The sequence below is a fragment of the Diabrotica undecimpunctata genome, chromosome 3 (genome assembly GCF_040954645.1).
Source record: "Diabrotica undecimpunctata isolate CICGRU chromosome 3, icDiaUnde3, whole genome shotgun sequence".
In the NCBI taxonomy this organism is placed as follows: Eukaryota; Metazoa; Arthropoda; class Insecta; order Coleoptera; family Chrysomelidae; genus Diabrotica; species Diabrotica undecimpunctata.
This window is the reverse complement of record NC_092805.1, coordinates 93,673,701-93,689,749: the sequence shown is the minus strand read 5'-3', so window position 1 is coordinate 93,689,749 and position 16,049 is coordinate 93,673,701. Positions and strand designations below refer to the sequence as shown.

Here is a 16,049-nt window from a genome sequence, read left to right as displayed (position 1 = left end):
TATCGATCGGTCTTCTATTAAGCTACAGTTAGTTTTCTTCACAATAAATTGTATATTTCTGTTCTCTTTAAATTCTTTACTATTTTTGCATTACGGTAACACCGCTTTTCTACCGGTCAGAATCCCGAGGTCGAATTAGTTCCTTTGCTCTTATCGCTAAATTAAACAACAGAAACTGTTCGTATCGGAACAACTGATTTTGCTTATTATTGTTAATAATTAGCCACTTACTGTCGGTTTATTCCCACTGCGATACGCGTTGTAACTTTACACACACTTATTGCTGCTTTGACACAATTATTTCACTCTGCACCTCTCGATTTTCGGGTTTAATGCAGGAGCAAGCCAATTGCACTTCATACGCTTGACCGCAGCGTTGCCGTTCCTATACGAAAAGTTCTAAAACTATACGAAAAGAAAAATTTCTCTTCATTTGCCCTTGTTCTCTTAACATTTATAGTGAGCTGCTCATTACGTTTTGAGCCAACGCGGACGAAAAATGATACATATCAATAATTTCAAATTTAAATTGCAAAAGACTCTAAAATCGAATTGCTTTTGTGAAACTGCAATAAAAATAAGAAAATTAATATTTACAAAACTGTTAGATACAAACCAAAGTATGTATATAAAATTTGTATGTTACTTATGCATTATCCATTTGAGAAAAGTACGGTAATAATAATAAGTGCAAATCGGTGTAATACTGAAGATGGTGTTCTATTAAAACTACCTAAATCATGTCACATGCAACATTTTGTATAGCCGAAAATAATTTTTGGTGATAGACCACTTAATTCTAGAGAACTTCGCTATTTTTCTTACTTAACACAATTTTCGTGTTTCGTGAACGGTGGTAGAGTCAAACACCCTGCATATTTAGAGGTTTAAATCTAAATACAAATGTATGCCAATATCGTTCTTTAAAGTTTGTTAAGAAATACTCATACTACATTTCTTTTGCTAGATATTTTTAATAAAAATTCAAACTGCCAGGATTGGAAAATCATTTAGTATAAATAACTAATTTCTGTGTAGAATTGCAATTGTATTCTTATAATAAGTTTAACATTACCAGCTGAAGATCCAAATATTTTTTTGACTTAACCACAAATGGATTTTTTTTTTAATTCATTCAAGTAATTTTTCACATGAAACGTAAAAATATGCCAAGAGCTTATTAAAATTTTAAAACTAAAGAAGATTTTAATTTATGGAATAAAGTCCAGTTGTCTGAAAATGACCAATATGTGTTTATATTTCTATAATTACTTTTAAGCCCTTTTCTCTATTTGGATTGCCGAATATAGGGTTTTCCTAATTCCCGCCATTCATCTCTGTTGTTTGTAAGACGTTTCCACATTGGCCCTGCAGTTCTTTTAATATCGTCGCTCCATCGCATTTGCGGTCTTCCTCGTCTCTCTCTCGGTCTTTTGGCTTCATATAGCCGCCAATTCCCGATATCTTTATTCCATCGGCCATCCGTAAGACGTTCGTTATGTCCAGCTCATTACCATTTCAGTTTAACTGCCAGTTCGACAGCATCTTTTACTTTTGTTCTATTACGTATAATTACTTTAATAATTGTGGAAAATGTTCTGCACTGCGTTTTGAGACATAATCACGTAAGCGACCTTCGAAAACTAAGCCGTCAAGTCATCAGCAACATATTTAAGATGGAAGCTCAAGAGGACTTATCGGAGAAGCCATCAAAAATCATTCACCAAAAGATTGCAACTTCTTCTTTTAAAGAACACATGGTAACAGGCATCTTTTGTATTCGGAGAAATATGAGCAACGATCGTTTTCCTTTTATGTCACCTGTACCCACGACAATGGGAAAGTTCATCAAGCAATTCAACAATTGAATCTAAAGACGAACCTTGATAAATGTTTTGTGTTGGATAACAATTAGTAACAAAATATTAATGTTTTTGGCATTCTTGAGAATTTACGATACTTGGCGAAAGCAGAGGCATATTACTTGGATAGTACATTTCAATACGATCCAAAATTTTTCTTGCAATTATTTACCATCCATAGATTATTAAATGGGTTATGATTACTCAATTAATTTGTTTCTTCCAAGAAGTTGGTGTCATTTTAAGTCCATTAAGTCTTGTGGCCGATTTCGTAATTGCCGTTCGACCATGTGTGAACCGAATTGGGTGTATACGAGTATTTCACTTGACTCAAAGTTGGTTTCGCAAAATCCAAAAACTTGGTTTGGTAACCACTTACAAGAGGGGAGATTCCAACGGCAAGTGGCTGCACCACTTATTTGGCTGGCCATTTTTGGACTCAGAACGAGTAGGCGATTGTTTCGTCAACGATTTCATGCGGATATCCCTAACCTCCCTTAATTTATGAAAATGGCCGATTAGTCTCTTTTTTCTTTAAATGTTTGGGCATCCCAGTCTAGCCATATACATTTCACCACAAATCCATGCGAATCCTTTCATTTCCATTTTTCCAACCATTTTTACCATTCTCATCCGAATATCCCCACTTTTTTATCTATGCTTCTACAATACTGAACAATGGTGTACATAAAACTGCATAGTTTACATGTACCTATCCTGTTTTCATAGGACAATGTTTCTTCGAGTCAAGCATTTTGATTCATTCTGTCATAATAAATAGATGTCTAATTAGGTAATAAGTTGAGTACTATTTCCGGTATAAACAGAAACAGCACATACTCATAAATATTTTCATTATAAAGTTACTATCGAAAACTTATGCAACTGAATTTTTAGATCTCAAAACCGTTTAAATTGGCAAATACGTCAAATAGGCCACACCTTAAAAAAATCGATATTAATATCTATTTTGAAGCAATTTACCTATCTCCAAAGGTTGGCGGTGATCAGTTTACTATATCTCGAAAGGTCTAATAATTTTATGGGGGGCTATAAAGTGATGAGTTTGTACACGTCCATTTAAAAAACGTAAATGACATATCCTCGATATGTAACTGACTTATTAATAGTGGTTAAACAAATTTTGTTTAATATATTAATGTTTTTATTTTGAGAATGATTTCCGAAGTGGAAATTGAAACGTCAATAAACTTATTTTAAACTTCAGTTGTGGCCTATTCGCCTTAAAATAATAATGACACTGATTAAATTTTTTTCTTTTAAGGTATATTAATATGTCGGAAGATTTAAAAATATGGTTCAACTTGCCAAAGACTATCCAAGTCAGTCCTATACGAAGGAGAAGCTCAACGGTTTGGTTATCTTTTCCCATGCGAATCTCGTGACCTAGGTATTTATAGACCTTTCCCTGGTATATGGATCTTGTTAGTTAGTAGTAGAAGTTAAAGTAGAACTGATTTTAAAGTTTTTTGTCCTCATCTACATTAGGTTTTTGTCATTGTCGGTCAGTATATATTTCATTAACATATATATTCCAAAACGGTCAGTCCTATACGGTCATTCACATATATATTCCAAAAGCGCAGTAAACAGTTTCGGTGATATGGTGTTCCCCTGACGCACTTTACATTGTATCGGAAATTTCTGAGTTTGACGATCACTTACTTTAACGCTAGTTATTGGGAGAACGATTTCTGAAGTGGAAATTGAAACGTCAATAAACTTATTTTAAACTTCAATTATAGCTTATTCCCATTAAAATAGTAATTACATTAAATGATTTCTTAATAATAAGATATTAAATTGAAATTGCATACGGCATTGGAGTAGGTTAATGTTAGAGATTTTGTAGATGAAGTTTATGTTAAAGATGTTGATGATTGTTTGGTGACTGCTGTGTTAGTTGGTTTGACTTATCGGCTTTTTAAAAAATAAAAATCGATCCTTTGTTTATGCCAATACGATATGTTTCAAATGGTTTATATGGATTGAATAAAAACTGAACTTACACTTTTTCTTCTCTCTAGTTAGAAAATCACTTTAATTTCAGTCTTAGTATCAAACCTTTTTTAATATTTGCCTGCCATAACCCAACAAAAAACACTTTTTATTCGGAGCTGAAATTATTGGCAGTTCCCTCAATAAAATATTTTGGCAGCCCCTCAACGAATCTTTTTGTTATACAAGCTTTATTTTATATAAAAACAGTTTTCTGTTAATATATTACTATATAATAACTCAAAAAATATTAACGTTGCGAAAAATTACATATTTTTTTCTTAAAATTCACTATTCTAACGAATAACATAGTTTTTTTTTATAAACTTTTTCCACCCTTGAGTTGGGGTGGGTGGTAACCACCCCCAGACGAAAAGCACATATTGGCATAGGGTATATTTCGATCTTTGAGCTATTTATCTACCGTCAAATGTTTAAGGAAATCCATGCATATAAAATGAATTCTGAGCAGAAAACCTTCATATCCTTGACTAATTTAGATCATAATAGTTACTATTTTTAATAGAAATTAACCACAAATTTAGTTAAAAATACATTTATTTTGATGTTTTGCTTTCCACCTAGAAAATCGTACTTAAAATACAAATTAAACAAATCATTTTGTTTTGTTACATAATAATACAAAAAAATTTCTAATAAGAAATTAAAACGTCAATAAACTTCAATTGTGGCTTATTTCCATTAAAATAGTAATTCCTTTTTCCAGAATTCGGCATTCTGGCAAGGCACATTTTTTGTTGATTTATGTTATGTTTGTCAAAGGCCTTTTCATGATTCACAAATATTAAAGCTAGTGGTTTATTATATTTAGCACAATTTTTCTATAACATTTTTTTATTATAGGAGTTTGGCAAGGACCTGCAATAATCTTTTCCAGCCACTTTCAAGATATCTGCCATTATTTGATCGCCTTCGGGGGACTTGTTTTTCATTTATTGCACTGACCTTCGAACTTTACTGTATATTATGTCCGATATAATTTTCTATCCCTAATTAATTATATTTTATAATGATCCACTGCGGATACATTGCTTGTTCTTTATATGGAGAAAAACTCTATATAGTGTTCATAATTTGATCTCGATCCTCAATGATTTGCCCTTGTTCATTTCATTTCTGTGGATGTTTTTTCTTCCAATGAAATTTTCAGTTTTTTTCAATGTTTGAATAATATTATTGTTCATTTCATTGATGCTGATATTCTTTAAGTCATGTGTAGCCAAACTAGTCTTAATATTTTATTCATAAACTGTAACATCTTCTGGGAATATCTATCTCTAGCTCTCCTTTTTAAAGATCATTTTTCTTATTTCGACTTCAATGTGTAAAGTGGTCTTTGCTCTAATGTATCTATGGTCACTCCCTGTTGAAAATTTATTCAATACTGTTACATTTTAAACTATCCTAAAATCTTTTGAGATTTGATATTATAAAATCAATCTCATTTTTTGTTCTTTGGTTTGGACTTTTATGTCCACTAACGTTGGGGTTTCTTTCTGAAGAATGAGCTCGTCACAAAGAAATTCCCCTGATGTAAGAAGTCAAGAAACCTGTTACTTTTCTTATTTCTCTCACCAAATCCAAAGTTTCCCATGGCGTATTTGCCTCATTTTGTTTAAAGTCCAATAATAGTTGTATAATGGGTTTTTGAAGTTTGTATAGCTGCTTTAATATACTTATAAAATTGATCAACTTCCTCATCTGAGTGGCTCGTAGTTGGTGCGTAAGTCTGTATAATTTTAAGTTGGAATTAATTAAATAATAAAGTAAACAATTGTGGTACATACACTTTTTATTGTTATTATGTTTGCTGTCCATGTTTTATGAATTAAAAAACCAACTACTCTGACAGATGACTCTTCGTTTCCTTTGAAATGGAACATATTTCCAGACGTAAGTATTGTTTGGTCTTCTCTTCGACGCCTAACTTAACTTATACCGTCTATATCCCATTTGATTTGTTTAAGTTCTTCCTTTAGTTCTATTATTAATGTTTCTATTGATAGAGTTTGTACCATTGTATCATAAACTTGATACAATTCGAAATGACTAAATGCCACTTTCGCATATACGTTTTTAAAAAACATTTCTTTCAAATATTGCCATTGCAATTCGTCCAATTTTGTTACTATCCTGGTTTTTAAATCTTAGGTGAGCACTGGTCTATCAAGGGTTTATAGACCCGGCATTTAGTTTTTCTGGTAAATATGTCTAATTTCATATGTCTCCATTATTTTCCCAGAGATCCCAGGTATGTTAATTCTGTGACCCTTTGTATATTTTTTGTCTTCTGGTATTTTATTATTGTCGTCCCAAAAAATAAACTTTTACTTTATTTGCTTTATGTTTGGTTGTTTTATCAATCTTTTTTGCGCCATATTTAATATCAAGTATCATATTCATGCTACTGTAATTCTGCTTTAGCGTTTTCTACAGCTAGTGTCGCTTCCTTTTAGGAACCATGTTGTGCTGATGTCTGTACATTTCTTCCATTTTTTATATAGGTAGTTTTCCTTTTTTTTAGTTTTGAATAAAATCCTTTATAAAAAGGTATATAAAAAACCCAGTTGGGCTATGTTAAATTGGCAAAACGTTTTCGGAATAAGTATTCCATCATCAGTACCAAGTTAATACATGGATGTAGCCACTAAATATGGGGTTACAAACCCTTTAAAAATTGCTAATTTAAATTTAGTTTACATAATGTCTGTTTTACAATTTAGATGGTAAAGTTACCGTTGGATTGGTAACATGGTGACATATGACTCTGCAATAAGTTGCAAGTCCTGAGACGGTATGTCTACGAGGACTTCAATAAAGCAACTAAGTTGCTTTATTGAAGTCCTCGTAGACATACCGTCTCAGGACTTGCAACTTATTGCAGAGTCATATGTCACCATGTTACCAATCCAACGGTAACTTTACCATCTAAATTGTAAAACAGACATTATGTAAACTAAATTTAAATTAGCAATTTTTAAAGGGTTTGTAACCCCATATTTAGTGGCTACATCCATGTATTAACTTGGTACTGATGATGGAATACTTATTCCGAAAACGTTTTGCCAATTTAACATAGCCCAACTGGGTTTTTTATATACCTTTTTATAAAGGATTTTATTCAAAATTTTTAATATATGGTATACAGCCAAACACAGGAACTTAGTTTCCTTGTGGATTTTTTTTAGTTTATCTTGAACTTTGTTTTACCACTACCAAGATGTTTTTACAAGTATTTTAATTGCGGTATTTCTGATAATATGTCATACTTCACTTCATACGCCTATCTATTCCGGATGTTGGCAATCAGCATGGCTATCCTAACTAAGGCTTCACGCGGGACAGCCGGACCCTGGACAGACTCTTGTCCGTCCCGCACTTTTCCATTTGTCCCGTTCCGCGTCCCATCCCTCAGCTATTTTCACTGCCCCGTCCCGTGTCTGCGGGACGTCTCGCTGTCCCGAAAATTAAATTAAATTATATATTCGAAATAAGTAAAAATATTTTTATAATAATGGTATAAAGACACATTTACTATTTATATTTATTCTGAGCTTATTTTGTTTTTACAAATTGTCTTAAAAATTAAACATCAAAATCCGAGCTTTTCGCCTTGTCCATATCTATACCCTGTAATAAAAGTAAAGCAGAAAAAGAAATACAAGAAAAAAATAAAAAAACAAAAAGATGAAAGAACGGCAGACAAAAAAAAAGAGAAAGATGATAATGAAAAATAAAAAGAAATTTGTTGGTAGCATATTATTTAGTTTTAGGTTTTTAATATTTACAGATTCTTTCATATTGTTAGGAAAAATCAACTGTAATTGAGAACTAAATATTTATATGAGCTTTAATGGTAATAAACAATGTTTTTAAAGTTGTACGTAACTGTATTTGTGAAATTAAACCAATTGTGTTGGCAATAGCACTGGTAAAAAAATGCGCTGTGGCTTGTGTCTAAATTAAGATACCATCAAAGATGTTTTATCTTCTATTAAGAAAATTTCATTATATTTACCATAATTTATCTAATTCAATCGATCTGGTTCCCATAAACCTTGCAAGTGTTTTGTAATGATGAATGAAAAAATAATTATCAGTTTTCAAATATGTTCTTAGTATAATAAATGGTCCATCATACATTAACATTCTTTACGCAAGTTAAATGATCACTAAAGTTAATACACAAGAAAATAGAAATTTACAAAAATAATAGTATTAAGAAGATTTTTTTATTGTAAACGTGATATAATATCATGCAACCGGTGCAGAATTTTTACTCACCATGTATCTAAGTCTATGTTATGCTTCCTGGTGCATAATATGGCTTCCTCTATAAAACAAATTACAGAAATTTGTTTTTGGAAGATATAGGTATTTTCAAATATTTTAGCGAACTTTACTTAGTTTAACGTCACACAGTGTACGTACCTTTTTGCTTTAGTGTAGCTTCTGGCACTACGTGATGAGTTCTCATTAAAAGTGCCAAAATCTCATGATTTGGCTTTCCCTTGGTCACAACAATAAAATATATTGTCTAACTAAAAAGTCTTTTTAAATTGGTCTTGTAATAGAGACTATTTAATTTATTGATTTAATCATCATTCACTTGCCACTGCTGGACATAGATTTCCCTCAAAAATATCCATCTGTTACGATCTTGTGCCTCTTGCATATAATTCCTATAACGTTTTAGATCCTCAGTCCAATGTATTGGTGAACGACCTTTGCTTCGGTAGGCATTATCTTTTGATCTGAATTCCAGTATCCGCTTGGCTAATCTGTTTGTTCATTTGTTTGTAATCATTCGAGCCACGTAAAATGCCCAGTTTCACTTCATTGTTGCTATTCTCTCTACAGCATAAGCCACTCCTGATCTTCATCGTAGCTGGCGGTTTGGGATCTTATCCCGCAATGAAACGCACATTATAGCACGTTCCATCTGCTATTATTCCTAAGAAGTCGTTAACATGATCTGTATACGTTTTAACCAAGCTAATAAAGTCGTTATGTTTATGTTTATATGAGTTTTCAAAAAAAATGACTGTTTAAAATCTGTTTAAATTTAATTTTAGTGTTTCTTCTTTAAATATTTATATATATATATATATATATATATATATATAAATTATTATTATATTATTATATATATAAATTTTTGCTGGTTGCGATATTTTTTCTACGAGGTTTTTGGCTCTTTATTTTGGTCTCTCTCTTTTGGTCCTTCTTTGGTGTGACAAAAGGTTGATCCAATACTTCCTCAGCGACGGTATGTGATTCTAATAGGCTTTGTGATTTCTCTTGTAACGGAGTTTTGAGTTATTCGATTATTTTCTCTTTCAAATATGTTCACATTACTAGGCTGAGATAGTTGCTTAGGATTTTTCTTATTGGTTAATTTGGTAGTACAATTTTTAGTAGTACAGGACTTTATATCCTATGGTATTACATTTAGAACAATTTAGACCAGCTAAAGAGATAGATTATGTAAGGGGTATTGTGGGGTATTGCCATGAGATATTGAAGAATGAGAGAATTTGGGATAGGAATAATTTTTGAGGCAACAAATACTTGACGCCTTAAGCTTAATATATGACTATATTCGGATTGGGTATGCCAACTTTAGAGAAAGTTACTTTGAAAACTGTAATAAGCTCCAATTTTTTGAGCTGTCCTTCGATTATAGTGTTTGGAATGCTGGAGCAATTTGATATCACTAGTCGACTAACAGGAGTAACTTAACTTCTAATCTGAAACGGATTTGTGATTCTGTAGTAAATTTTCTACGATTGTAGTGTTACTAAGGTAAATGCATACCCTGTTGTTGCAGATTCTAGAAGATGATATTTTTTGGTTTGTTCTAAAATTTTTATTGTTGTTATATATTCCTGTATTTTTATATCTGGTACTGATTATTAAACAATTGCTTATTCGTTAGATATTAAATTGAATTGCTAACGGCATTGGAGTAGGTTAATGTTAAAGATGTTGTAGATGAAGTTGATGAAGATATTGATAATTGTTTGGTGACTGCTGTGTTAGTTTCTAAGTTTATATCCATTTTTTATTTTTATTTTCTTCACTGGCAAGTTTTAGAGTAAGAGCCACTACTGATTTTTGACAATTAGATTGACTAATCAGCTTTTTAAAAAATAAAAATGGATCCTTTTTTTATGCCAATGTGTTATGTTTTAAATGGTTTATATGGATTGACTAAAAACTGTACTTACAATTTTTCTTCTCTCTAGTTAGAAAATCACTTTAACTTTAATTTAAGTAACAAACCTGTTTTCAATAGTTAGCAAAAACCAACAAAAACACTTTTTATTCGAAGCTGAAAATATTCACTCCCTGCCAATATGACAGTCCCTCTACGAATCTTTTTGTTTTATAAGCTTCATTTTATATCCAAACGTTTTCTGAATGTTTGTGTTATTCGCGAAAAATCGTTTAAAACATGTTTTTTTGACATGTTATTTGTGAACGTTTAGTCACGAATAACTCACGAATAAAACAATTGTTTTCTCAAAAATTTTTTCCACATTTGAGTTGAGGTGGTAACCACTCCCAGAGGAAATTTTCTATCTTTGAGCTATTTTCTGCCGTCAAAGTTTCAAGCAAATCCATGCGTATAAAAAGAATTGTGAGCAGAAAACCTTCACATTATTGACTAATTTAGGTCATAATATTTACTATTTTTAATAGATATTAACCACAAGTTTAGTTAAAAATACATTTATTTTGATGTTTCGATTTCCATCTAGAAAATCCTACTTAAAATACAAATTAAACAAAAATTATTTTGTTTAGTTAGATAATAGTACAAAAAAAAATTTCTAATGAGTATATTTTATCTGCCCCATTCATATTGATAATTTAGATATATATTTTACTGTCATATTTATGTACTATTATATGATATTGTCAATCTTTTTGAGGTGCGTTCTTGAGACGACTTTATTGGAGGATAGGTCAATCGTTTACATGAAATTAACTTTAATTTTAGACTACCTATCCATTATAAAAATCATAACATGTAATGTGCCTTTGAAAAGACAACCACTTTTACTGTCATAATCATATTATGACAGTAAAATTCTCTGGTTAGTAATCGAATAAACTATTCTTCAATAAAGTCGTCCCAGGAACAAACCTTAAAAATATTGAAAACATGATTTAAAGCTAATCTAGTTTGAGATGGACGGCTAAGTGTCAATGTGAGTAAGGTGGATAAACTTAAATTACATATTTTTGTTTGTATTACCAAGTAACAAAACAACACAATTAGTATAATTTATATTTTAAAAAAACATTTCCAAAGTAAAAATTAAAACGTCAAACTACTGCAACTATAATATTGTAACTATTTTTAACTGCAATTGTGCTTAATTCTTATTATAAATAGTAAATAGCTTCAGAAAAATATTTATTCTTAAAAACATTTAAAAATTTTTAAAAAATTTGTCATTTTAGAGTTCTGTTAATCACAAACTACTTAATCATAAACATAGATTATAGACTATAATAGATTATAATTAAACCTCCCGTCTAGCCAGAAAAAATGCGCACCTGGATGAACAAACCTCTACACGGGCGACATATCAATGTGATCAGTCACTAAAATATTCATAATACAATATCAAACTATTGTTTGATATTAGGAAAGCTGTTTCCCGAGACTGGTGGTTTACTACTTGCCATTTAAGAACATGTTATTTCAAAGAAAAATTGTCGGTACTGATTATAAAGAATGATTAGAAAGACTATTCACCAAGAACTAGGTAACAAACTGGAACTTCTCCAAACCGACGACCTACCTAATTATCAATATAACTCTGACAGAATGCTTGAAAACGACAACTAAAAACTATATAGGGCCGAACTGTGCTCACAGACCAACCAGTGTCATATAATACACCAGATCTCATACTGATTAATAAGCTTACTAGGCAAACAACACTAATAGATGTGGCGATACCTAATAATAATAATCTGCGTAATAAATATAATGAAAAGATCACCAAGTAGAGAGATTTTAGATTTAGAAAACATAAAACAACCAAGTCATAATGAACATCTCTATAGGACTATGCAGAAAGCGGTACTACTCTCAACTGCCAGATCCGTAAGAAAATTTTTGGGAAATACTTCGACGTACCAAGTCATTTAGGGTTCAACCAAAGCTCACTCCTTTTGGCGCCAATTGGAGTAGGTATAGTAGGTTAAGTGAATTTTCTACAATAAATCTAAAAATTTGGAAATATTGAAAAACAGTTTCTAAATCACCGATAAAATAGTCTTAAAGGCATACAATATTACTTATATTATAATATAGTAAAACATCATCATCACGTAGCGCTACAACCCTGGGTGGGTCTTGGCTGACTGTACAACTTTTTTCCAATTTTGTTTGGTCTTCCATCAACCTAGGGTCAAATGAAATGTTCATTTTCCGGAGATCTGCTTGGATGTTATCTCTCCATCGCATTCTGGGACGTCCGAGTGGTCTTTTGCCTGTCGGAATCTCTTCCCATACCAGTTTTACAAGTCCATCGTTATGCAGTCTGTGCACATGGCCCACCCATCTTAGTCGCTGTGATTTAATTTCTTGGACAATATCAGCGTCATTGTAGAGTGCTTTTAATTCGATATTGGTGCTGATCTTATACTGGTTTGTGGTGATGTCATGGCGAGGTCCGAAAATTTTTCTAAGTATTTTTCGTTCAAAGCGTCTGAGCTTTTCTTCGTTTGCTTTGGTCATGGTCCACGTTTCGCATCCGTATGTTATTACAGGTCTGACTTTTTGAACTTTTTGTAAGATTTTTTGATTTTATGAGCTTATCCAGAGCGAATAGACAGCGGTTTGCAGATTGGATTCTGTCTTTTATAATATAGTAAAACATTAATAGAATTTCATTTTGTTTAAACTACAGCTAAAATTATATAACACAATCCTAAATTACTCTGATGACATTAAGTTTTTAGGAATGATCTTCGATACGAGTATAACATGGAAAAAAACATATAGGTACTACAAATTAAGAAAACGTGCCAAAATGGAATCAATATTATAAAAACTCTCTCTAATAAAAACTATGGTGCTGACTATAACGGCTTAATCCATATTAATAAAACCCTAATAAGATCTAAAATAGATTACGGTTCCATAGTATATGCATTTACCAAAGAATTTGTATTACATCACCTTGACGTTATTCAAACTAAGGCATTAATAATAGACACAGGAGCACTCCGGACCAGCCTAAGAGAAAGTTTAAGAGCAGAAACTGGAGAGGCACCATTTAAATATGGAAGGATGCATTTAACTCTCACATATTCATTGGCCTTTAATTCTAATCCGAACAATTCAACTTCTTCTTTATGTGCCGTCTTCTACCGAAGGTTGGCGACCATCAAACGATAGGTTTCTCTGTTTTATGTCGCATGTATTCTATTCGCAGTTTCTGGTGTTTGAAACCATTCTCTCAGCCAGGATTTCTTCTTTCTGCTCAAACCTCTTTTACTTTCAATCTTGCCTTCCACGATAAGCTGTAGCAGACTGTACTTATCATTACGGAACATATGGCCCAGGTATGACGCTTTCCTCATTTTAACAGTTGTTAACAATTCCACCTCTTTACCCATACGTCTTAATACCTCTGTGTTGGTCACTCTGTCTGTCCAAGGTATTCTCAGTATGCGTTGATACAGCCTCATTTCTAGAACCGCTAACTTCTTTATAGTTGCTGCTGTTAACGTCCAGCCTTCAACTCCGTAAAGTAGCGTAGAGAGTACGTAGCATTTCGTGGCGCGCCATCGGAGGTTAACGCTTAGGTGGCGGTTGCTAATAATCCAAATAGATACAACATATTCACTGATCGTTTTAAAAACTTATAAACTGAAAATAGAAATGTGAAACCACCATACTACGAAAGAGTTAGCATTCCTCAATCCGACATATCCTTAAATATATTTAGAAAAGACGATACTCCGTACTCCTTAATAAAAATACCTTTATCAAAAAACTTTTCTAACTTCTATAACGTATACACATCTTAAACCTATATATGCCTCTAAAACATCTACTGGAGTGTGGACAGCTGTCGTTACTTCAAATATTACATTTGAATATAAACTATCATCCTTAAACTGCACACATACCGGCGAGCTATATGCCATCTACCAAGCTCTCACTCATATTAACTGCGGTAATATATCCAAAGCTCTTATAATTACCGTTATTCTTACTTCCATCAATGCCATTAACCGGCTTTACACAACATATCCAATTGCTCTCCTAATTAAAAAAGAACTATCTACCCTACAAGTCCAGAAAGTGGAGTTGGATCGGTCACACACTCCGAAAAATAGTTCCAGTATCGCAAAGACTGCCCTAGAGTGGAATCCCCAAGGGAAAAGAAAAAGAGGTCGCCCAGTACAAACTTGAAGAAGATCCATCATGGATGAGATAAGAGGCCAAGGAAAGTCTTGGAATGACGTGAAGGCCTTAGCGCAAAATAGAACCCGATGGCGCGTTTTCACTGAAGCTCTATGCTCCACTTAGGAGTTCAAGAACCTTATATATATATATATATATATATATATATATATATATATATATATATATATATATATATATATATATATATATATATATATACATCTACCATACAAAACAGCAACCATACTGTACAATTTCTATGGATTCCTTCACACATTGGACTTCAAGGGAACGAAACAGCGGACCGCATTGCTTAACAAGGAACAAACAGTGAAACAGCGAGTGAAGAGAGAAATGTAGTGGTAAATGACTTAAAATCATTTATTAGAGTGAAGGTTGACAATTTTGGTGGAACAGTTCAACTTCAAAACTTCGCGAAGTGAAAACATATGTAAAACCGTGGACATATCAAATTTCCAACAGAGCTCATTAAGTCGTTATTACTCGACTTCGTCTAGGACATACCCGACTTATAATCGGCCATACTATTCCTACTTGTAGAGTGTCCAAGATACCAGCTGCAGAGACAGACCAACCACATCATCGGATCAACAAGAGAAAAATGTCAAATTGAATAATTGGTAAAATTACTTAAAGACATTAATATAATTAAAAAACATTATTATTTATAAGTAAATTATCTCATGTATATGTATATATGTTGCTAATAACCTCAGAGGTAGATGCAACAATGTTTGTAAATAAAAAAAAATTATTTTATTTTGCATATATCTACATTTTTGTAAAATTTTCGGCGAAGTCGTAGAAATAGTATTGTGTATAACTGCATGGAATGTTAATTTATTACTCTTGGGAAATGTAGACCATTCCGTATTTATTACACATTGTACTATATTAAATATATGGAAAATAATATTGTACTATAATAAATAAAGAAAAGTGGAAAATATATGGAACTATATTTAGAAAGATGATTGCTTTATCATTTCTTTTAGTATTGCAAACAATCTATAAAACTGTGAATAAAAATTAACTTACTTCTACGATTTATAGAATAACTCAAAATAAAATAATATTAAATATTTACATTGTATTCAACTAAATACAAAAACTTACCGGAAATGTCATCATCCAACGTAGTAGTATCATCATCTTCGGCTAATATTCCCCTAACCTTAACAAAATCCGTTAAACTTAACGCCCACAAAAACAACATCCACTTTTGCAGATACATCACATAAAACTTGATTTCTTGATCAAAAGTTGCTAAAAATATAAATGAAAAACCCAACCAATCTTTACCACACAGTCGATCTGTCGTCTTTGTGAACAGTAATCAGAGCGTATTTTTCTAAAGTCAGCTCTCACTTGTCTGCTACAAACTGAATTCAATCGTAAATAAATAATAGGGTCTTTTCTGCGAAAACCAGGTCGACGATACCTATTGTGTGAGGTGTAAGAAGAGACTGCATTTCTTTTAGAATTTCTACGATATATTTAAAAAGAAAGAACTGTAATGGGGGGAATTAAGGAAGTGATTTGGATTATGTGACAATGCAAGTGAAATTGTTGATAACATGGTGCAGAACATTAAGTATAATTGAAAAATCTATTAAAAATAAAAGTCCCAGGTTATTGGTTCAGTTTACATCTTGTTTTCTCCTAAGGTTAAAGGTTATTACTTT

The 16,049-nt window shown here is 32.0% G+C and overlaps 1 protein-coding gene across 1 annotated transcript in view; it reads right to left on the bottom strand.

Moving 5' to 3' along the window:
• LOC140435815 (uncharacterized) overlaps nucleotides 1-15,822 on the bottom strand; it is a 65,645-nt gene extending 49,823 nt beyond the window's left edge. Inside the window, exon 1 of the mRNA XM_072524532.1 lies at nucleotides 15,481-15,822. Coding sequence (XP_072380633.1) covers nucleotides 15,481-15,598 — 118 coding nt within the window. The 5' untranslated portion in view covers nucleotides 15,599-15,822. The remainder of the gene's footprint in view (nucleotides 1-15,480) is intronic.
• Between the last annotated feature and the right edge of the window lie 227 nt (nucleotides 15,823-16,049).